Source organism: Macaca fascicularis, chromosome 14, assembly GCF_037993035.2.
Source record: "Macaca fascicularis isolate 582-1 chromosome 14, T2T-MFA8v1.1".
Lineage (NCBI taxonomy): Eukaryota > Metazoa > Chordata > Mammalia > Primates > Cercopithecidae > Macaca > Macaca fascicularis.
Window position 1 is genome coordinate 49769949 of NC_088388.1, and position 24041 is coordinate 49793989.

Here is a 24041-nt window from a genome sequence, read left to right on the forward strand (position 1 = left end):
GTTAAAAATCATGGTCTGAGTTATTAACTATATAAAAGGAAAAAGTTAAAAATTTAACTCTAGAGAAACATACTGTATATAAATATTTTTGGATATTCTATTCAACGCCTAGATTGTCTAGATTCAAACCAATTTCCCTGGTTGTTTTGTTTTTAGAAAACATTTTTATCAAGCATTTATATACTAGAGAATATGTTAAGCTTTTTACCCCCATTTTCTCATTTAATCCTTATACACATTGTGAAGAAGGTATTACTTTTTCCGTTTTACAGGTGAGAAAACTGAGGTTGAGAATAATTAAATTACTCACTATGAGCCACATATTAAGGTTAGAGCTGAGATTCTCTCAAGCAGCCTGCCATACTGCCCCCTACTGTATATGTAGAAACACATGGTCCCTTCTTTTTTCTGAACAAACTCCTTGTGACCTTCCTCAGTACAGCCCATTTCCTCTGCCCTAAATATAGCAAGTCATGCCATATGCCAGCTCTCATGTTACTCTGTCACACATAGCAGCAGTGCCTGATGAGTGTCAACGTAGAAGGGCTGTAGTGGCCCAGGAGCTTAAGGAGCATGTGAAAACCTCCCTTCAGAAGCTTGCCCAGAAGTTGCCATTGAGACCTCATGTGCTTTGGGGGTTCATGAATGGAGTCAAGTTACCTGTTCTAATACCGACCGAAGTGCAGTGCTTCTGTGAGGACTGCTAGCATGGGTAGCAGCCTTCTGCTGACTTAAGGATGTATCCTGGCATCTGTTCAAGGCTGAGCTGATTGCAAAGTCTGCTGGAGTTACACTTCATATTAAAGTCAGAGTAGATAACAGGTACACATGATACTTTCTCTACTTTGTTCCTTCATATTTCCCTTAACAGTAAGATTAAGAAGAAACTAAAGTATCAGAATAACTAAAAAAATTATTTGCTCCTTCACCTAGTCTTTGGTCTAAAAAAACAACCAGCCAACATTTCTTGAGTGCCTACCATGTGCCAGCCCCTAAACTAGACTTAGAACAAACGATGGGAAGCAAAGCAGAGATGTCCTTGACCTCTTTAAACATATGGTCTAGTGAGGAAAGACAGAAGATTAAAAGGGAAATATGTACACACATAATTATCATGGAGAAAAGCGCTAAGAAGATCAGGACTTCTTTGTGCTCTATAGAGGATTCGGAGTGAGAGCTCCTTAGCGGGGCTGAGTTGATAGGTAACTACTGTGCCTCTGGCCCAGATGTCTTCTCCCTCAGTCCAGACAGGTTTCCTCTGGCTTTGAAACAGCAATTTTAAGGGGCTATGCCCTCCCTCCACATCTACCCCATCCTCCTGTGGGGCTTCTGAAGTGACGAAAGTAAGCCAGCCTGGAAGATGAGGCCCTGCTTCCACCAGGCTTCCCAGAAAAATGTCTGTCAGCCATGAAAATGACAATATCACTTAGTAAGCAACTTGTAGACATGCTTCATAGCCCTGAGCCTGGAGACAGTGAGGAAAAGGTCACCAAAAGAGGCAGCTGTGGATGTGTATTAACCACTCATCAAAATCATATGACAAAACCATAGGCAAGGAAAACAGAAATTAAAAATATAAAAGGCAAATGCCTTCAAAATTTTATTTTTAAAGTCCAGCTGTTATTTGGCTTGAATATGACAAGACAGCATTTCTTGTTCACCATGATATTTATAAAACTACAAATTCACTGGTGCCGGGGACTTAGGAAACATGTTTAAGGTTGTGTTATACTTTGAAGCAGTTGAAGTCTTAACATGTATTGAGTATACATAATTTGTTAGCTCGTATGTAGGACATGTAAGGAAGAGAGGGCTTGATTAGTTGAGTCTGTCACCATATAATTAAGAATAGTGAACAGCTGTTGAACTTTTTATGGACTTTTCGTATGGCATTGCCCCTTTTCTTATTCTGCTTAGGCAAGAGTGCAATTCTTATTCCAGCTCTCCTAATTTCAAGGTTGCCTATACACTAGAAAGAGTTCTAGCCTGTTTAATGGGAGATTTGAGTTGAAGTTCCTTTGCCAAACGACTAAAAACAAGAACCTCTGGGCTTAAGTTTCTTTATCTTTTAAAAGAGGTACGTTGGATTTGACTTCATCTAAGGTCCTTTCCAAGTCTGCGATTATTATTAGAATCTTCATAAAACACTGAGTGAATTTCTTATCAGAAAGATGATCTATCAATCATAGGTTCCATTTAGGGATTTTTTTTAGGGAAGTAAAAGAGGAGAGTAATGGCTTAGAGGTTGTATTTGTGCCACTTGCTGAATTGAGTTTTCATGTTCCTTGAGCTTTCCTTTTTGTTAATGAGAAGATCTCTCCAGTAGTATTTCCCAATTACCTTCACAGATGGGCTCCCTCCTCTTTCTCTCGGCTCTCCTTTTCTCCAGCAACAATAGTTGAGACTCAGCTTTTTAAATATATTCTTTTCCATCCTGTTTCTTTTTTTTCTTATACCTGGGGTTTCTAAAGGGATGCTTTTCTTTTGTTTCTGTTTTGCTGTATGGTTTGTTTAAGAAAACATTCTTCTAACACCTTTAAAACAATTTTCACATCAATTACTCTGTCCCAGCCTTATTGAGAGGTTGTACCTCATTTTGATTTGGGGCATAGTGAAAGATAAGCCTAGCATTTATGGATGAGCTCTGAAAGGGATTATCTTTGGCCAGACTGTTGGACCCTGCATCAGAACTGGAATGATGTGCTGTCCTCCATGTATTAAAACTTTGCATTGATTCAAATGGAAATAGATATGTGTACCAAGAATACCCTCTTTTGGGACTATTGCACTCACATTTCTTCAGAAGTATTATATAGATTTATACTGAATTTGTGAACTGGAACACAGCCAAGATGACATTACCCTTCTGAAGCTTTATTTATGTGTGTGTATGTGTGTGTGTGTGTGTGTACCTCCATTTGCTTCTAAGTTTTATATCTCAGGATAGTTTTATTATTTTCAGCTTAAGCTATTTGTGTAAGACAAATAGCAGAGATTGCAATAGTTCTTCTTTTCTTTAAAACACACTGCTTAATATGAATACCCTCTCTTAAAAATCCTGCTCATTCTTTGATCCACATACTTGGAAAGTATTGAAGTTTTCCTCATTCCCCTACCCTTCCTAGATCCTTATTCCTGGTAGAAAAGGTTGACTCTATGATACATGACTCATTCAAGGCAGCAGAGGCAAACTGTAGCCTAATGTGGGGTGGGGTTTAAATGCTATAACTGCATAAAGATCATTAGTTCAAGCCTACCAGAATGCAGTGCCTCACATTGCAACTCTTGGATTCTCAAATTTGAAATAAAGGAGAGAGGTCATCAAATCTGTAATTCAGGCCAAGAAATCACTTCTCATATCCCTGACAAGTAGTTGTTTTATATTTGTTCAAATGTCTCTGAGAGTCTGAAGACAGAATACTGACCACTTCTTGAGAGGCTCATCCTCATTCAATTAGCTGTTTGTTAACAATTTATAACTAAAATTTGCCTCACTTTCTTGTAACTTCTACCCATTGGTTCCAGTCTGATTTCTAGACCCTAGCAATAAAACTTATCATTTCTTCATTTGACATGCCTTCAGATATTTGCTTAAGGGCTAGAAGACTTAAATTCTGGTTGTTCCATCCTTGGCAAGTCATTTTCTTCCGCTAAATTTTCTCATCTGTCAATGAGGAAGTTGGTCTAGATGGATTCTAGATGACAGTTTTTAAAACTTTATTATTTTACTGCTATATAATTGAAGCCATTCACCTTCAAGGCAACTAGAATATAATAAGTATCAATTAGGGATGATGCAATAATAAAAATAAATACAATTATTGTGTAATTATATCAGAGATGATATACCTTTGCCCAAGAAGTTATCCAACTGCTAGATACCAGGAATAAAAGATGAGAAATTATACATGTAAAAAGATAAGACTCGGGTAAATCAGAGGGAACATTAACTAGAACTATGCTGTGGGCGTATGAGTCTGGCTTTCCATACCTACCCAAAATGGTGTCCAGGCATTTCAGAGAAATGAATAGGCAATTGCGTCTCTATAGAACTGGCAGACTGTTGACTGAGGCCAGGATGGGTGGTGAGGAAGGCCTAAGACCTGGTGAAAAGGAGTAATAGCCACAGAGGCTGGGATATAAGCAGAGTCCACAAAGCCCTGGGCTCTGGACTAACTCTGTTGTATGAGTATCACAAAAATGTATTTTACTGTGGATATAAACAGTTTTAGAGGATCCTGTGCACCAGTTTATATCAGCACTATATATAAAGTGCAGCTCTCTTAAACAAGCAAATAAACTTCTCTTAAAGAAATATATTTGCTGTGTCTTAAAAGCTCCCAAATAACTTTTAATGTTGGTAGAAAACAATTTCCATTGAACCCTCTGAGTGATGTATAGTCCTGATGGGGCAAGATAGTGAAATGTCAAGATTCTTGTATAACTCCATCTCCTAATACTCCATAAAAGGAACTCAACCTGCTGCTTATTGTTGCTTAGGAAAGAAAGCCCAATCAAAGACCTAGCCTCTCTTTAGTGAGGAATCTAGCCCTACCAGATAGCTGGTTTCTCATTGGGCTGCCTTTTCTAAAGAAGTGTCAATGGTAGTATGAATAATTATCTCAAAAAGATCTACTTTTCTGACTGAATATTCTTTACCCTGGGGAAGAAATGCCAGTCTACGTCATTACTGAATCGCATAGAAATATAGTCTGCTGTCTGTATCTGCAAGTTCTGCATCTGTAGATTCAATCGACGGTAGATAAAAAAAATTCACACAAAAAAATGGCTGTTTGTGTCTGTACTGAACATGTACAGACTTTTTCCATGTGATTATTTCCTAAACAATGCCATGTAACAACTATTTACATAGTATTTACATTGTATAAGGTAACATAAGTAATCTAGAGATTTTTTCAGGTATGTGGGAGGATATGTGCAGGGATTATACCATTTTATATAAGGGACTTGGGCATCTGAGGATTTTGGTATCTGTAGGGGGTCCTGGAACTAATCTCTCTCAGATACTGAGTAATGACTGTACTTCTCCAGCTTGCTACAGCAAGTGAGCAATGAAAGATTAATACTATCTACCATGAAAATTAGACCCAAGACAAGAATAGCTAGCATATGTTCCTGATGGGACTGCAAAATCAGTCCTCGCTTCCTCAGCGGTATGTATGTCTGCTTCACATAAACCAGCACATTAGATTAAACCCTGACTGATAGAGTTCTGTCTGACATATTTGGACTGACTGTAGCTTTTGAGATTGTGGACTTTGCCCAGATTCTTCTCTCCTGGCAGTAAGAGCCACTTGACTTTCTACCTGCAGGCTGTGGAATTCAGCCTAACCTAAGGTAATGGGATTTAATGAGCATCAGGCTAGTTATGAATGTGCTTTAAATTCTCCCTGTTTAAGGTCAGGATTTGAATTGAGACCAAACTTTGACCAACTGTCCCTTTCCTGCTCAAGTTCTGATAACTGTGTTTCAAACTTTTTCCAAAGAGTCAGTACCCACCCAGTCCTCCACCAGTTTCTGTTACTGACTTCCTATCTTTTCTTAACCAAGGTCTTCTTATACAGTCATGCACCACTTAATGACATTTAAGTCAATGATGGCCCACATATATGATGGTGGTCCTATAAGAGTACAGGACCGTATTTTTTCTGTACACTGTCTGTGTTTAAATATGTTTAAACAAATTACACAAATACTTACCGTTGCGTTGCCGTTGCCTACAGTATTCAGTACAGTAACATGCTGTATGTGTTTGTAGTCTAGGAGCGATGGACTATACCATATAGCCTAGGTGTACAGTAGACTATACCATCTAGGTTTGGTAAGTACATTCTATGATGTTTGCACAATGACAAAATTGCCCAAGGATTCATTTAAGGTATCCTCATCGTTAAGCAATGCATGACTGTTTCTGAATGTCTCTTTCTAGATTGCTCTTCTTATTTTGTTCTGCTTTTCTATCCCTGCCTGTACTCATTTATCTGCTGTCTATTTTCTACCTCTTTAGAGGTGGGTCTCTGTAGACTGAATCTCCGGTGCTAGGAACCAGGTCTTTCTAACCAGGATCTGTCCCTACTTATGGCCTCCAAATCTTCAGTTTTACCCATATGTTCAACCAAGTTATAATGTACTGATTATCTCTTATATACACCATACTGTTATGGGCATGGAGGGAAAGGTTTTTTAAAAAATATAGACCACATTATATTCTTCAAGAGCTAGTAATGTAGTTGGGATTACAAGCTTATTACACATAAAAAGCAAAGCAGTTTAAGGTATTAAATGTTCAAGTACATCATTAAAGAAACAGAAAAGGCTACTATATAGAGGAGGAAGCTGCAGTGCTTTGTGGACAGCAATGGTTCTGGAAAACCTGATAGAAGTGTGGCTGGAGATAAGCCTAGGTTTGGATAAGCAAAAAGAAGAGGAAAATCTTTCAGCTGAGGGAATAATCTAAGCAGACACAGACATTAAGCAGATAGACTTTCATAGGAAAACTCCAGAAGGGAAGAATCATCTTTTTCATCTTTGTCTTCTCCACCAAGCCCAACACAAAGCCTTGCACATACTTGCAATTAATAAATATTTGTTGAATTGAGTATGTTACAGAAATAGATGGGTGACATATTAAGGAGGGCCTTGATTACCAGGCTGAGGAATTTGGACTTTACCACCAAATAGATATGCATTAACCTTTAATCATTCAAGACTGATTTAGACTAGAGAGGTTAAGAATAATGGAAATGCAGTAGTTAGGTTGCTTTTGGAGATCTGTAAGTTTCTTTATTCCTCTGCTCTCTTTAATATTATTTCAGAGAGGATGTTCAAGTAGATATCTTTCCATGTTATAACACGAGAAAGCTTAGCTGGTGTTAGGTGGGTTTTCATTCAAACTCATACTAGAAATAACTCCTTTCCTTCTCTCCTCCTGGATGCCAATAAGTAGGATTTTCACTGTCTACTGTGACTGATCGATGCCTTACAGATCAGTCTTGTACTTTTGCCTCTCACTTAGGAGTGCAGTTTTTCTTTTTAATTGTTTTTGTTCAATGGGTATTTACACCTGAGACATAATGATGCCAAAGTTAGGTCATAGTACCAGAGGGGAAAGGTTATGTAAGAATGCATCGTCATTTGCTATATACTATAAACTGCCACATTTAGGAATAGGCTATGGCACGTAACTCTGAACAAAAATGTAATATCCCAAGTCACAGACCTGGAAAAAAGCATTTCATAAGCAATATGTTCAATCATTTTAAATTTATATTAGAAATGCAAATTGAAGCTTACTGGTATCAATATATGTATATGTATTTTTTACTTTGGTGACGGAGAAGTTGCTCATGGTGTTTCAATATAAGCTGACTCTTCTGTGGGAAGGTTGATCCTACATAGGGACAAAATGTAACAGGATAATAGCTGCTCCATGCTGGACAGCTACAGACCTGTTCGTGGAGAAGAAGAAAAACAATTGTCAAATGTCCCTGAAACTTCATTGCCCTCCATTTATTTTAATTCCATAGTCAATAATTCAAATCCTTTGTAATTCCAATGAGTCCTTTATTTTAAAAAAAGCTGATCTGTAGGTTCACAAGATAATGGTCTCTCTTCTGGCTCTGTATGAGCAGTATGGTCTGACTTCTGTTCCCATATATGGGAACTGCGGAGATGTGAGATGGTCTTTCTTGGTTGAGCCCTATGCCTAGTCATTGTATTTTAGTCTGTATCATAGAGAACCTTTTGAAATATATTTTTAGCAGTTGGGAAGAAAAGAGGCTCCATTAAGGAATAAATTGCATTTTTCAGTTAACTTGCGAGTTTATTTAGTAACTCCCTGAAGAGTAGAATGTAAAATATAGCAAACATCACCCAGGTATGAGGAAAGTCTACAAAGGGAACACATATGAGTTAAGTACCTGCTATGTTCTTGGTACTGGAATAGGCATTCTACTACTTCTGTTGCCATTATTACTGCTACCTATTTCTAAAAGGAACTACTGCTTAGTGAGTAGGTACTGGGTTCCAGTCACTGTGCTAGGAAATTTACATGTATGCCTATTTATTTCTCACAAAGATGCTGCAAGGTAGAAATTATTAGTTCTCTTTTATAGAGAAATGAAACTACAGTTTAGAGAAAGAAAATAATTTATCCAAGGCTACTTAGCTAGGAAGGATCAGATCAACAATTCAAACCTAGATCTGTCTATATGGCATCTGAGCCATGCTGCCTCCTGTTTTTCTCCAAGATGAGCAACTAAATTGGTTGCCTTTGTTGGATTAGCTTTTTCCTATAGTTTTCATTAAAAAGCAGAAAATTTTAATTAGAAATGGAAACTGAAAGTTGTTTTAATCCCTTAAACCACAGAAATATTAGGCACTTTTCAAATACTTTCACCAGTTCTCAGGGTGAAGAAGTATTGGTGGCCCATCAGATTGGATTGATCTTTAAAATCCTGGAGTGATCTCCTTTCAGTACTGTTCATTCCTTAACCCTAACCTTAAAAAAATAATTAGTTTCTGCTGCTCCCATAATCTGCATTTTCCATTCTAATGAAAGACAGATTCCAGCCAGTTAAATTAATCATGTTAGGAGTTTTAAAAGCTAAGTTTGGATGCCATTGAAACAATTCAGCTGACCATTGAAGAAATTCATTCTGATGGGAAGTGTGAAATTTGAGATAGTTACATTTGAGTGCCCGTTGTGATTTTGCCATTTATTAACTGTGAAACTTGGACAATTTTGATCTCTCTAAATCTCAAAGTTTCCTCATTTGGAATGAGGAGTATGGATTAGGTAATCTTTAACATCCCTCTCCTGTTAGAGTTCTCTAATTCAGTGAGTGTATTTTATCTATTTTATAATGAATCTGATATTTAAGGAAAGTCCTAATGTATGCTTACTTGACTGCATATATATATACATATATATATGTATATATATGCACACACCCTACATCATTAGAATAGTTTTCAGATTTAATATTTCCAAAAGTCTCAGACATGCCTTACCATCCTTCCAAGGTTTTTCTAGAAGTAGGGAGGCTGACATCTCAAAACTGTACAGTATGGCTAGTCAATCAAAGAAAGTAAGATTGGAACCAATAATCTGTGAGTCCCACACAACAACTATGGGTACATTTTTCACATCAAAATTATTCTTATTTTATAGATGTTTCAAGAAAGGACACTTAACAGAATATAAGAAATAAAATTAAATTTCTACAAGATCTGATTTCAGAAATTCCCAGGTTCTAATAGAACATGTGGGCATTAGAGACTCACTCTAAAATTCTCACTGTTGAAGATGTCCACTGTACTGTACTAGTAAGCATTTGAGTATCTACCTTATGCCATCCTGGCTACTAGACCCTGGGGATAAGGGTAGCAGCTAAAGATAAGACACAATGCGGTTACCACTGTTTCGGGGTACATAGTCTAGAAAAGAAAGTAGGTACATAAAACTGGTAATTTGGATAAAATATGGCAAATGTTAAGATGGAGGTACACATAGGGTGCCACCTGTCAGAGCCTAGGCTACTTATTCTAACCTGGCAACCAGGTAAGACTTTCATGGGATAAATAATCCCTGAGACGAGTCTTCAATAATGAGTGATTGCAAGATGGCCAGGTAATTTCAGGAAAGGAGGGAGAAAACTCAGATTCCTAGTATGTACATACTCAACACAGCGTGTAGAGAACTGGAAGTAGTTCAGTGTTATAACACAAAAAATGTTCCAAGCAGAGTAGCCAGAGCTGGTACTGGAGCCATAGTCAGAGAGCCAGGTCACGGAGAGCCATCCGTACTGTACTAAGGAGTGTGAACTTCATCTTGTGGGCATGAGGGAGCCATTGAAGTGTTTTAAATATAGCAGTGGCCTAGTCCGAATTGCATTTGAGACAGATCATTCTGGCTGAAATTAGGAGGAGGTATTTAAGTGGAGGTTAAAGGATTTAAAACTGGGTGTAAGAATATCAGCTGGAAGGCTAGTTTTTATAATAGTCCAGCAAAGATAGTGAAGGCTAAGGCAATTGATAAAGATTGAAATGAGAGAATGAATTTAGTAGTATCTTTGTTAACTAACTCCTGAGACCTGCTTCATCTTGCTTTGCACTTCTTAATTTCACGTAGAGTCTATGACAGGAGCTAGAGTTAGATAAAGCCAAAAGCTGCTGAACAACACGAATTATTCAGTCTACCAGCTTTTTACCAGCCTCTTTATTCTCCAAGGGCATCTTCTTGAACCTAAGCCCAGTTGTCCTGAAAACTGGTTCAAACTTAAATGATGCCTTTTTACCTGGGCTCAACAGCTTGTAAGCCCTCCTCCTATGTATAAATACAGCATATAGATAATAAGCGGAATATTTGATGCTCTATGCTACCTTCAGGTCATTAAAATAAAGAATATAAGTTATCCCAGCTGCCCTGGGATTCTGTAGTTGAAATAAGATAAAGGACTCTGTTTAGCTATCTGTGTAAAGTAAATATAACTTGAGAATTTTTTAAAACGTAAACACAGGCATCAAAACTGAAAGAAAGAGACTCTTGAAAATACAGACTGGTATATCACTGATTAGAATTTCCTTCATTTTGCAAAGCCACCAGCCACATGCATCAGCTCACCACAAAGTCATTAAGCCTTTTTAAGCTCAGATGAAAAACATTAACAAATACCACAAAAGGCTTTAGTATAGCCCCTTTGTTCATTCACATATGGCACTTTATAACTCCTGCGCCACTCCGGTCGTGTGTTTGTTTAAGCTGCCTCCATCAGGCTGGTCCTGAAAGAACAAAAGACATCTTGAGCAATCCTAAGCAGGAAATGGGCTAATCTAAACATGGTTTGTGACACTTTAAGTAGAATAGAAAGGGGAGGGATTGATTAGTCATTAATGTCCAATTGGCTCCATATGGATGTTGCAATAATAAAGCCCTTTTTCAGAGCAGTAGCAGAGTTATTGAATTAGAGGTTTATGTTTCCTCAGAGCTGACCTTAGGGAATTCCCTTTGGTTCCTCTTGTTGATCTTTTAAAGAGAATGGAGTTTCTAATAGAAAAAAAAATAGAAGTCTTATCCACAATAACACTTGCTCATAATCCTGTAACCAAGGAATGCATTAATTTAGCATTGTTTTAATCCTAGCTATAATTTTAGTCCTTAGTGCTTTATCTACATGCCCTTGCATCTTTGGTGGGGCAGTATTTCAGAGAACAATTAGACAATGGCATGAACTTCATAACTAGTAATGGGCTCTTCTAATATGCTTAGCTGGGCAGGGAAGTGGCATCCTTAAAGGGGGAAAATAATGTTCCAGCCAAGAAATGGTGGGCTTTGAAATTCAGAGTTGTTTCAGATTGCCGAATAGTGATTGGGGTAGCTTTGGTGAAGGGGTGATGTACTAGGCTGAAAGTCAGAAGATCCAGGTTCTAGATCTGGCTCTGCTTCGTATTATCAGCAAATGGTTAATCAGGGGAAGGTGCTATTATGTCTCTGAGTCTTACTTTCCTCATTCATAAAGTGGGTGAAAAGATATCTGCCTTCCTACTCATTTTAAAAGATTGTAATGAGGATGGAGATAATGTAATTAGTGAAAGCACTTTGTAAATATTATTTTATGCAAAGTTACTTAGTACACCTGGTGTTCCTATCCTAGAAACCGACCTCTGGCCTAGTCTATCAAAAAGGTAAATTGCTCTTTAAAGAAATACTTTGGTACTCTGATTAATGAAATGTTTGTTTCCAGCCGAGAGCAGTGGCTCATCCTGTAACCCCAGCACTTTGGGAGGCCAAGGCAGGCAGATCATTTGAGGCCAGGAGTTCAAGACCAGCCTAGCCAACATGGTGAAACCCTGTCTCTACTAAAAATACGCACACACACAAGATTAGTTGGGCGTGGTGGCTCACGTCTGTAATCCCAGTTACTCAAGAGGCTGAGGCAGGAGAATTGCTTCAACCCAGGAGGCGGAGATTGCAGTAAACCAAGATCACCACACTGCACTCCAGCCTGGGTGACAGAGTGAGACTCTGTCTCAAAAAGTAAAATTAAATTAAATTAAATTAAATTAATAAAAATAAAAAGTTTGTTTCCAAAGTGCCCAGTGGAATTTTTTATGTGTACATTATATATAACTAGGCCTTTCTATTCCTATCTCTCTCTCTCTCTCTCTCTCTCTCTCTCTCACACACACACACACACACACACACACACATTCTCATCCTCTCTCTCTAGTTTATTTGGTGAATTTATTGATCTAGATAGCTTCAATAGTTAAAGTAAATAGGGGTTTGTTTTTACTAGGGCTAAAGAACCTTAAGATGAAAACAAAGATATTAAAATTAACTTATGGTCTTCCTCAACATTCAGCAAATGAAGAATTAACACTTTAATTAAAGTACAACAGATAATTCATCTTTTGTTCCTGTACTGTTGGCTCTTGCATATTCACCAATCGCTAGCTCAGAAGAATTGTGTATCCATATTTTGCCTTTGTCTTCCTTAAGTCATTTACCTATCAGTAGGTCACTCTTTGCTAATATATCTAGGTAATTTTTCCAAAAGATACAGAGAACAAAGCATACTCTACACCTCTGGCATTTCTTCTTCTCAGAAGATGAACACATCACTTCCTCACTTCCTTAATGATTAAGGCTCTTACTCAGCTATGGAATGTATTTTGTCTGCCAAATAAACCACTAGGATAGCCAAATCCTTTTTCTTTTTTTTGCAAGAAGAAATCAAACTTGAAATCCAAGCAGCCTTCCTATAATGAAAGTAAGTTCACATTCTGGCAGAACAGGAATGATAAGTTAGCAGTAGGTTTCCATAATCATAGACAGACATCTATCAGTCATTACTTCAACACAATGAATTTGACCTCTATTGTATTAAGATAAATTTAGTAGGATAAATATGGTGAAAAATCAAATCTGTGTAGTATTAATACTCTCTTTTCTAATTTCAATCCCCTTCTAAAATTTCATCTTCTACATTTTTGTTTCTAATGCATTCAGTATCATTTTCTCTATTAACCCAAATAAGGGACTATCAAATGTATTATGTCACTTTTCAGAATCCCACAGGAGAAAATCAACTATTCTATTAATAAAATGAAGTAGTCTGAAATACTGTGATTGTCAACAGTTCTGTCAGGGAACCCAATAGTGATACTTATGTCTCTTTCTCTTCATAAGCAATCAATTATAGTTTTTTTTGCTGTTCTTAATAATTCATTTTAGTAAATGAGATTATCTTTGAGTTCACAATGGCCTGAATATGCCACCTACTTTTCAGGTCCACAGAAAAAGTAACCTTTCAAAAAAAAGAGCATTTTATTTGTTGGATGGTTGGTTTTCTGCTTCTTTTTATGGAGTTATTTTGTTGTCATTTTTGCCTTTTTTAAACTAAGGGTTAAAACAGTTTTATTTTGAGTAGTATTCCATTGTATGGATATATCACAATTTGTTCATTCTCCAGTTATTTTCCTTTTTTCTATTATTAATAAAACTGCTGTCATATTCTTATATAAGTCTATTTTTGACAGAAATTTTAATTTGGTTGCTGGGTCATATGCAAATATGCATTTTAATTAGAAGAAATTGCCAGAAAATGATTATGCTGTTTTATACTTTCACCACCAGTATATTAGAGTTACAGTTGCTCCCTATACTTGCCAACATTTAGCACTTAAGCCATTCCAGTGGATGTGAAATGCATCTCACTGTGGTTTCAATTTGCATTTTTCTGATGATTAATGATAGGGAATACCTTTTCATCTGCTTATTGGCCATATCTATATCCTTTTTTGTAAAAATGTTCATTTAAGTCTATTGTCCGTTTTAAAATTCGAGGTTTTTGGTCATTCTTTATGTGTATCCTGGATGCAAGTTCTTGTCAGACATGTGTGTTCTGAATATTTTTTCCAGTATGCGCTTTGACATTTTATTTTTTTAACAATGACTTTTGATAAGCAGAGTTGTAATTTTTATAAAGTTTAATTTAACAGTTTTCTTGTATATTTAGTAATTTGTATGTTGTATCTAAGAGTCATTTTACTTTAAAGTCACTAAATTATTGTCTTATGTATATTTAGAGGAGTGTTATAGTTTTTTCTTTCTTAAGTCATGATTTATCTCTAATTGTTGGATATAATGTGTGATACAAGATCCAAGATTTTTTTCAAGTGTATCTATCAACTTGTTCAGTGTTTGTTGAAAAAACTATCATTTTCCACTTTAACAGCCTTGATTTTCATTAAGGTAGTTTGAATCCTCTAATTTTCTTCAAGTTTGTTTTAGTTTGTCCTACTGCTTTATTTTTCATATGAATTTTAAAATCAGTTTGTCACCTTAAATGAAAAAACCTTTGGATAATTTTTATTGGAATTTGGTTGAATCTGTAGATAAATTTGAGAACAATAACATTGTAACAATATTGAGTCTTCTGATTAATGAACATGGTATATTCCTACATTTATTTAGGTCTTTAAGTCACAAATGTTGTATTGTTTTTAGTGTAGATGTCTTGAATAGTTTTATCAGTTAAATTTATTCCCAAGTATTTTATTATCTGATGATACTATATATATAAATTTGAATATTATTTTTTAATTGTTTGCTGCTAGTATAAAGAAATATGATTGATTTCTGTATTTTTATTGTTTATTGTAATACTGTTAAATTCACTTATTAGTTCTAGTATTTTGTAAATTCCTTAGGATTTTTTATGTAAACAATTATATATGAATAGATGACATTATTTGTTCCCTTATAATTTGTATGCTTTTTATTTTTTTATTTTTTATTTTGTTTTATTTTATTTTTTTGAGATGGAGTCTTGCTCTGTTGCCCAGCCTGGAGTACAGTGGCACGATCTCGGCTCACTGCAGCCTCCTCCCAGTTTCAAGACATTCTCCTGCCTCAGCCTCCTGAGTAGCTGGGATTACAGGCACATGACACCATGCCTGGCTAATTTTTGTATTTTTAGTAGAGCAGGGTTTCACCGTATTGGTCAGGCTGGTCTTGAACTCCTGACCTCATGATCCGCCCACCTTAGCTTCCCAAATTATAAAGCGTGAGCTTTTTATTTTTTGATTGTTGATTAACAATGGTGAGAGTGGACATGTTTGCCTTGTTGATCATTTTTGGAGAAAGCATTTGGTAGTTCACTATTATGATGTTACCTGTAGGTTTTTCTGAAATGCCCTTTATCAGACTGGGAAAGTTTCCTTTTAATACTAATTTCCTGAGCATTTCCAACATGATTGAGTATTGAATGTTGTCAAAACCATTTTCTGAATCTGTTGTGATTACCATGTGTTTTCTTTCCCTTTGTTCTGTTAATGTAATGAGCTACATTGTCTGGATTTCAAATGTTAAACCAATTTCATATTACTGAGATAAGTCCTACTTGGTCATGATGTATTATCTATTTTTTACATGTGGCTGGATTCAATTTGTTAACATTTTATTTTAAAATTTTGCACTTATGCTCAAACCTCTGTCAAGGTGTGCTGCCTCATAAACTTATTTAAGAAGTGTTCCTTCTTCCTCTACTTTCTTACCTTTATGGAATATTATTCTTATTTTCCTTAAATGTTTGAAAGAACTTACCAGTGAAACCATTCAGGGCTTCAATTTTCTTTGTGGATAAGTTCTTGGTTATAAATTCAATTGATTGATTAGCTATCAGTGTATTCAGATTTTCTATTTATTCTTGAGTGAATTTTGGTAGTTTGTGTCTTTCAACAAATATGTTCATTCTATCTAAGTTGTGAAATTTATTGAAATTAAGTTATTTATAATATTCCCTTTTTATCTTTGTAATATGGATAGTATCTACAGTGAAATCTCCTCTTTCAGTCCAAATACTGGCATTTTTGTCTTCTCTCTTTGTCTGTTGTTGTTCTTTTTAAGTTTATAGCCTTGACTTTGTAAGTTGTCTTTATTGTATCTGTTTTCTGTTTCATTGATTCTTACTCTTTATCTATTCAGAGAAATCACTGACTTTTAATTAGATAATTTGATTTATTTCTGTTTAATATAATTATTAAATTTGTTGGGCTTAGGTCTTACACTTTAGTATTTTTTCACTATTTGTATTTGTTCCTTCAGTTTTTCATCTTCTATTTCTCCTCTTCTGCCTTCCTTTGTGTTAATTGAATCCCTTTTAAGGTCTTTTGTTTGAAGTACTCTGTTGAATTTGTGGCTATACTTCTTTGTATTTTTTACTTTTGTTTGTTTGTTTTTTGTTTTGAGTCAAGGTCTTGTTCCATCACCCAGGCTGGAGTGCCGTGGCCCAGCCTCAACCTCCTGGGCTCAAGCAATCCTCCTACCTCAGCCTCCTGAGTAGCTGGAACTACAGGTGCATGCCGCCACACCTAGCTAACTTTTTAACCTTTTGTAGAGACAGAATCTCAGTATGTTGCCCAGGCTGGTCTTGAACTCCTGGCCTCACGAGATCCTCCCACCTCTGCCTCCCAAAGTGCGGAAATTGCAGGCATGAACTACCTGCCTGGCCTCTTCGTATTTTTTTAAATTAGTTTTTCTAAGAATTCACTATCAAACCTTAATTGAGTATCCTTACAGTTAAAATTTTATCACTTCATGTAAAATAAAACAAGTTTTAACAATCTAATTCTATTTATACCCTCATCTTTTGTGGTAATATGCTATTGTTCCATATTTTACCTTTTTATATGTTATAAATCCCACAATACAATGTTATATTTTGTATTAAATAGTTCCTTGCCTTTTATAAACAGTAAACAATTAGCTGTTTATTAGTGAAATCCAGAGAAGAAAAAATGATCACAAATCATTTTTGATATTCTTCCTTTCTTTCTGTATATCTGGTTTTTATTGAGTGTTATTTCTTTTCCTCTTGAATAATTTCCTTGAATATCTCTTTTGGTGTTTGTCTGCTGGTAACTCATTCTTTTAGCTTTTAATCATTTGAGAGTATATTTCATAATCATTTTTGAAGCATATGTTCACTGGATAAAACTCTGAATTTATTTCCTTTTTTAGCATTATAAAGATGTTCTATAGTCTACTAGTCTTCATTGTTTCTAGTGAATAATCAGTCCTTATTTGTAATTTTATTTCCCTGTGAGTAATATGTCCCTTTTCTCTGGAATTTTCTCTTTGTCTTTGCTTTTCAGCAGTTTAACTAGTTTCTAGGTGTGGTTTTGTTTGTATTTATTTGGCCTGCATTTCCCTGAATGTTTTAAACCTCTTAGCTGATGTTTCTCACAAAATTCAGGTAATTTTCAGCCAGTATTTGTCTTCCTTTTATTTATTTATTTTTTATTTTTTGGTCTCTGAGTCACATTTTCCTGCTTGCTTGTACAACTCACAATTTTTTATTATATATTGTATGTTGTGGATTATCCATTGTAGATACTCTGTATTCTATTATCTTCCTCTGAAAATTTTTAATTTTGGGGGCAGGAAGCAGTTAAATTACCTGCTATACACGTTGAACTTGTGGAAACTTAGTTTTTGCATTGTTAGGGAGAGTCTTTTTTAATTTTGGTTTTAGTCTTAGGGCAAATCCTTAGTCCTGGCATATAGAATTTATTCCTAAGGAGTTGCCCCTCTGGAGATTCAGTGGAAAGCCCAAGGTGTTTATGAATTCTTGCTAGCTTGATAGGATTCAAATTCAAATTCTGTTTCTCTTGCAAAGGGCATCAGTTGAAATCTCTTTTCAGATTTTCCAGATACACAGCTCTATTTTTTCATTGGGTTCACCTGAGTCTTCTAAATACATGGCAAGTTCAGGGGTCAGCAGCCACTTGTAAGTTCAAACTCTGTCTTCTGACACATTAAGCCAATTAGACTGACTTTCTATTTGCATTCTAGCCACTCCATGCTATGAAGACTAGGAAGTGTCTTCATGGGAAAAACTATGAAAACAGAATTTCAGTTAGTAAAATGCCTTTCATTTTAGGATGGAATCCACTCCAGTTTCTGTTTAGTTTTGGTAGCTCTCAGGAATCTTCAACATCTATTGGTTTTTTTTTTTTTCATATTTTTTTCAGAGTTTATATTTATTATCTGTTGGAGGATAGGTCTGATATGAGCTATTCTGCCATTACCAGAATTTGATTTTATAATACGGTTGTATTTTGTGCCAATATTTTGCATGTATCACATTAATTCTGTCTGACAAAATGTAAGTTTTAATGGGCCCTTGAAGAGGTAGTTACTTTATTTTTCTCTATTCTTTATTATCAATTCACTGGTAATCATTGAGACTCTTCAGTGGTAATTTCTCATTTAGTTTTCCATTCTGATCTCTTCTGGAACATATTTTTTCCATGTTACTCTTCTGCTTAAAAACCTTAAAAGATTTCTTAGCTTGGCATTCAAGGTGCTTAGCAAATTTGGTCCCTATTTACTTTTCTGGTTTCATCTCTTAGTACTCCCCTCTTTTTTTCATTTTTACATAAACCCAAGCCATCACCAGCTTCTTTTTATTCCCTAAAATTGTCCTTTGCTTTTGTTATAAACTGTGCCTTTGCTCACACTGATTTCCTCGCCCAAAGTAGTTTCATATTCATACCTGCTGGTAAATTATTACTTCTCCTTTAAGATCCCGCTCAAGCACCACTTCAACTCTGAAGCCTCCCTAATATTCATCTCTGTCCACTCCAATTGTGTTAGTAGCTTATTTTCCCTGCTCTAATAGTATTTTTAAATTACCTCTGTTAGCATCGTTTGTAATTTTTAATTAATGTGTCTTCTCACATTGGGGACCAAATTCCTTAAAAACAAAGTACATGTATTATCTATCTTTGTATACCCCATCACAATGCTGGGTACATATGAATTGTGTCAGAAGTGTTTATGGAATTAATAGATAAATAAATGATTACTAGGCACATTATAGAATTAACCAGAGTTCCCCTTAGGGATAATTTTATATATGCACAAGCACTCACTCATTCACTCGGATATCCCTTGGAATTTAACCAGGAAGGGGCCTCTCCAGGATTAGTTCAGGACCATTTCCAGAGGCTGTGATGGTGAAACTGGCCTTCTTTCCAACCCACCTGGAAAAACTCAATTTTGTCTTGTCTTTAAATCATTCAAATCACAGCTTTCTGAGGAGATTTTTGCCTTGGCAATTTCTATTTTCTCTCTGCAGATTAACTATCTTTAACTGAAAGTTTGTCTTTACACAAACTGAGATGAAGGATGAATTAACCAATTTGAGCCTTCTAGGGGAAGTTGTACAGAGCAGCCTCTCCTGACGTACAGAGACCTTGCTTTCCCTTGAAGCCTACTGTGGTGCTGTTGATCTCTTGGCCTTTCAGTAACTGTCATTTGGGACTGCTGTTGCTGGCAATTAAAGACTCTTAGGTCAGCTGGAAAGCCGTCTCCAGGTACATAGCTGTGGGTCTAGGCTTCTTCTAACTGCTTTCCATGAAAAAGCATACGCTGAACTCACAAATGACTCCTCTGCTATTAAAAGGAGAAGAAGCTGCCTCATAGAATTATGAGCCATTCCAAGTTCTGGATTCTGATGCAGACTATTGGCTATTTAAGAATGAAATGTTTGGTGTTTTGCACTTAATGATGAATGGAGCAGTATGAAATCATACAATATGCATATTTTTAAAATTAATTATAACAAAGTGAATTTTAGACTTCAGATACACAGATTAATAGTATACCTTTTGAAAACAATTTATAATATGCTATAAAATTTTTCTTATGTGTTTATAAGGGTTTTCCAGGTATGTAATTTCCATTTTTAAATTTCTGAATTTGTACACACACATACAATCGTAAGTATTTCTACTGTGGCAACAATTCCTTTACCATTTTGTATCAGAAGCAAAGTTTAGGGACACTTAATAAATGTTCTTTTGACTTTGTAGGCTCTAATACTTTCTTAAAATTCTGAATCTAAGCTTAACTCGAACTTAGATTGTAAATTCAAGTAATAGATAAGTTGTCAGCTTTAAATGAAAAAAAGTAATATTGAGAAATGTTTTCTATCAAAATATTTAAGAAATATTCATTGAAAACATCTTTCTGCATAGTACTCATATGGATGCTTCAATGAATTCCATGTAAGTCTTAAATGGCATAGTCACTTCAAAAAGACAGAATAGAGGAAACCCTCAATATGTATTTGTGGGGCATTTGTGGTTTCTATTACTGTATTTTCTGTACATTACCCAGGTGTTAACTCAGATATTATAAATCTAGGGAAGGATAGACTCCCTTTCTAGGATGTTAGTGGTGGCGGTGAAAGCAAAGGTGAGACCACTTTTATATGCAAATTTGATTTGTTATTGTTGTTTTCATTGACTTTCTAATTAAGGAGAGTGACCTCCTGGGCATAATTTGCATAGTCGTAAAATAGCTTTAGAGTACTACGTATTTGGGAGATAGAACAGGAAGGGGGCAAAAATAGGAAGAGTGGGAGAAGGAAAAACAGGAAAACATTTTCCAAGTTATGATTTTGCAAAGGGATCTGGGCACTGCAATCTGTGTGGTGTTAAAAGTCGCTGCTGTAGTTGATCAGGTATCAGATTCGCTTTAAAAGTAGTTTCAAATGTTGGCCTCCCTGGGTAAATCTCTTCTTCCCAAATCTTGGTTCATCTGATACAACATTTCTAGTTTAGCTTAGGATGTCCCCATTCACTTATGGTTCACTCCTTCTGGAAGAGAGAAGAGGTGACCAGAAAAAAGAGATGTGCACATGATCTAAAGCATTTTCTATTCTTTGCCTTCTTAATTCATGTTTTTGTTCTGTGCACCGTGCTTGAATTTTTCAACTTCTGGAAGCATTTCATGTGAGTCCCAGAAAACTGCTGTGTAATCAATTCCTTATCCTTCAGCTCCTGAAGATAATATGTGATGTAGGAGTAAAAGTAAAGGTCAGTGCAGGGTAGAGGTCAGACTTGAGCTCTCTTCCTCGGAAAAAGGTAGAAATTGGTAAAGTAGAAGAGAGTAGGAAGGATATGTGAAGACTGTGGTATAGCATGAGTGGGAGAGAGATTGGGCATATGTATGGCATATCTGGGAGACTCAGTTGGTACCAAGTAGAGAATCTAGAATGTTTATACTAAAGCCAGCATCTAAAAATCCACTATGATCTCTGTCAGTCTTTGGGACAGTAAAACTTCCCATTTACAATGAAATACATATTTTAAATGAAGAAATAAATGGAAGCTGACTATTTGGTTTTGCTAGAGGTGAAGAGAAAGCTACAACAGAAGAAGCAGGTCTCAAATGTTAATCACCTGTGGCATAGCAGTTAACTTAGAATAATATTGAAATGTTTTTGCATCTGACATTCTCCACAAACCTGTCTCCTTTTATGTGAATGCATGTCAGTATATAAATTGCTGAATCCATGTCAGTTGTAAAGTAATGGCACTGAGGGCATCATAAATTACCATGGTGATCCTCAGGAGAAGACACTGTCGTATCTGAATGAGTGTTTCACTTCCAGAGTAATGTATGCCTTCATCTGGCCCAGCAGTCAGCATATTGCCCTGTGTTGATGGATATTGTCGGCTGGAAGCTACACTACATTTCACTGCACAATAAACATGGCTGTCAAACCCATATAAAGTGAAATCAATTTATCCTGTATGGTCAGTGCATTTTAAATGAAATTAATGTACTGTGGGTATGGTGGCAAAAAGGTATCATATTAGTTATGCATCTTGGGATCTAAGACTTTTCATGTAAAGGATCATTCTATCTAGTAGGCCGAAAAGAAGGGCTGTTTATAAAATATGTTATTTTTGTACAGTCTTCAGAAAGTAGCCTTTCTGCTCTCCTTCCTGTTTAGAAAAAAATTCATGTTAGCCAATCCCACCCTTTTATACTGTCTTTTGTTTGCAGTAAATGATGACCGTATTTGCTAAATAATAGTGCACTATAATGTTGTAATTTATTACTGGCTTTGACACAAACAAATTTCTACTTAACCAAGGTATCTAAAAATGGAGAGGAAGGGCCAGAAATTGATTGAATCATGTTGGTCCTGTATAATAACTTCACTGAGCGGAAAGGATTTACTTTTTCCAGAAAATAGAAATGTTGATTTTAATGTACATTTTGCTTCTAAACTTCTGGGCGTAGGCTTTCCTGTTATGCGGTAGAAGCCTTGTCTGAGGCTATCAGTCCGACCACTTTACATTTAATTATAAAAGTTCTCAATCTGTGGGAGATAGTCAGGAGTTGCCACATCACAAAGTATACATCAGTATATCACCCTGGCATAGAGTGCATGAAGACAAGTAAGAGCTATGTTCATTCATTCATTTATTTATTCAATCATTCATTAATATAACATAATTTACTAACTGAAATCCTATGTGCCAAGTACTTTAATGAATCCTAGGAATAGAGCAGTGAATAAGACCCAGCCCTTGTCCTATCTGCAAGGAGCTTTCAATCTCGTATGTTACTAGAGTCAGCTCTTTGGAAATTATAAAACATCAGGAATTTAGGCATAGTTTCATAGATGTTAAAGAACTACACTTAAACAGAAAAATGGAACAGGACGCTTGAAATAAATGCCTCAGTCTATGACTTTTGCATATGAGTTGAAAACCAAATAATCTTTGCTTAATGAATATTTTATTATCTGTTATGTGAAAAATCCTGAGGATACAAGAATGAGTACAGCATAATCACTAACTTTAGGTATCTCATATTCCTGAGAGGAGTGGAAAGGAGGGAGATAGTCACATAAACAATAATTACTATGGGGCATGTCTCCTGAAAGCAGGAGGACTGAGTGCAGCCTGGGGAGCATCATTGCAAATTCTGTTCCTTTAGCCTGAATTACCCTTCCCATCGGACTTTACTTCCTCTCCCTCTCACTTGCTGATTCCTATTCATCCTTGAAGACTCAGTTTAGACATCTCATCTCCTAGGAAGTGCTAGCTGACCATTCTGTCTGGTGCTCTTTCGGTGCCCTGTTAACGTCAGTATAGTAGCACCTCTTACCCTCTTTGTTATCATTGTCTATCCTTACTCTGAACTGTGAGCTCCTTAGAAGCAGGGGCTGTTTTATTTACCATGGTCTCCTTAGCACCTGGCATAAAACCTAGGTTATAGTAATCGCTCAATTAATGTTTTTCATAGAATTAATTCATTCAATCATGAAACATGTCAGCATTGAAGGATGAATGGGATTTAGCATGAAGGAGTAGGAGAAGGGTCTTCTAGGCAGTGAGAAGAGCACAGGTGAACACAATATTGTGAAAAACAATTCTATTTGGGGGAAACATATAGAGTGGTTGTGATCTGGGGCAAATGAGTCTAAAATGACTGGTAATAGCATGCTTTTGAAGAAAGGAATTACAGCAGGAAAGTTTGCCATAAGGTAATGTCATTCATTGCTCTATAATCACCTTCCATTTATTGTAGTAAATGTGGTAGGGTGTATAAAACACACACAAAATTAATTCTTAGTGTGCCTTTGAGGGCTACATCAGAAGAGCCTGTAGAACTGTCCTTTGAACCTGCCTTCTACTTCCAAGAAGTCACTTAGAAAAGAAGAGGAGGACCTGGGGAAAACAGCTGACCCAGGTGGCAAGCTGTGTGACATTATCCACAAAATAACACTTTCCATTAATCTTCTTCTTCCTGCCCTGACATTACAGGAAGTAAAGCAATGAATGGCTCTGCAGCTAAACTACAGCAGTATTATTGTTGGCCAACAGGAGGTGCCACTGTGGCTGAAGCACGAGTCTACAGGGACGCCCGCGGCCGTGCCAGCAGCGAGCCACACATCAAGCGACCAATGAATGCATTCATGGTTTGGGCAAAGGATGAGAGGAGGAAAATCCTTCAGGCCTTCCCCGACATGCATAACTCCAACATTAGCAAAATCTTAGGTAAGTGCAGCAGCGCAGCTAAAGTTGATCTTCTCCCCCCGCGAGTCCCATGAGTGCCACCAGGGTGGGAAGCAGGGGCATAACTAGGATCCTAAGGGAGACTGTGGCGGGCACAAGTTAGACGAAGGTCAGACAGCTGCCGCAGG

General features: G+C 36.4%; 1 protein-coding gene across 50 annotated transcripts in view; it reads left to right on the forward strand.

Moving 5' to 3' along the window:
* Positions 1 to 24041, forward strand: part of SOX6 (SRY-box transcription factor 6) — a 658308-nt gene that overhangs the window by 615583 nt on the left and 18684 nt on the right. For 43 of the 50 annotated variants that reach the window (XM_045370379.3, XM_074014189.1, XM_074014211.1 and 40 more), the window contains one exon: positions 23662 to 23895. In XM_045370379.3, coding sequence (XP_045226314.1) covers positions 23662 to 23895 — 234 coding nt within the window. The remainder of the gene's footprint in view (positions 1 to 23661; positions 23896 to 24041) is intronic. The other 7 variants (XM_074014217.1, XM_074014198.1, XM_074014215.1 and 4 more) reach the window with 1 other exon arrangement.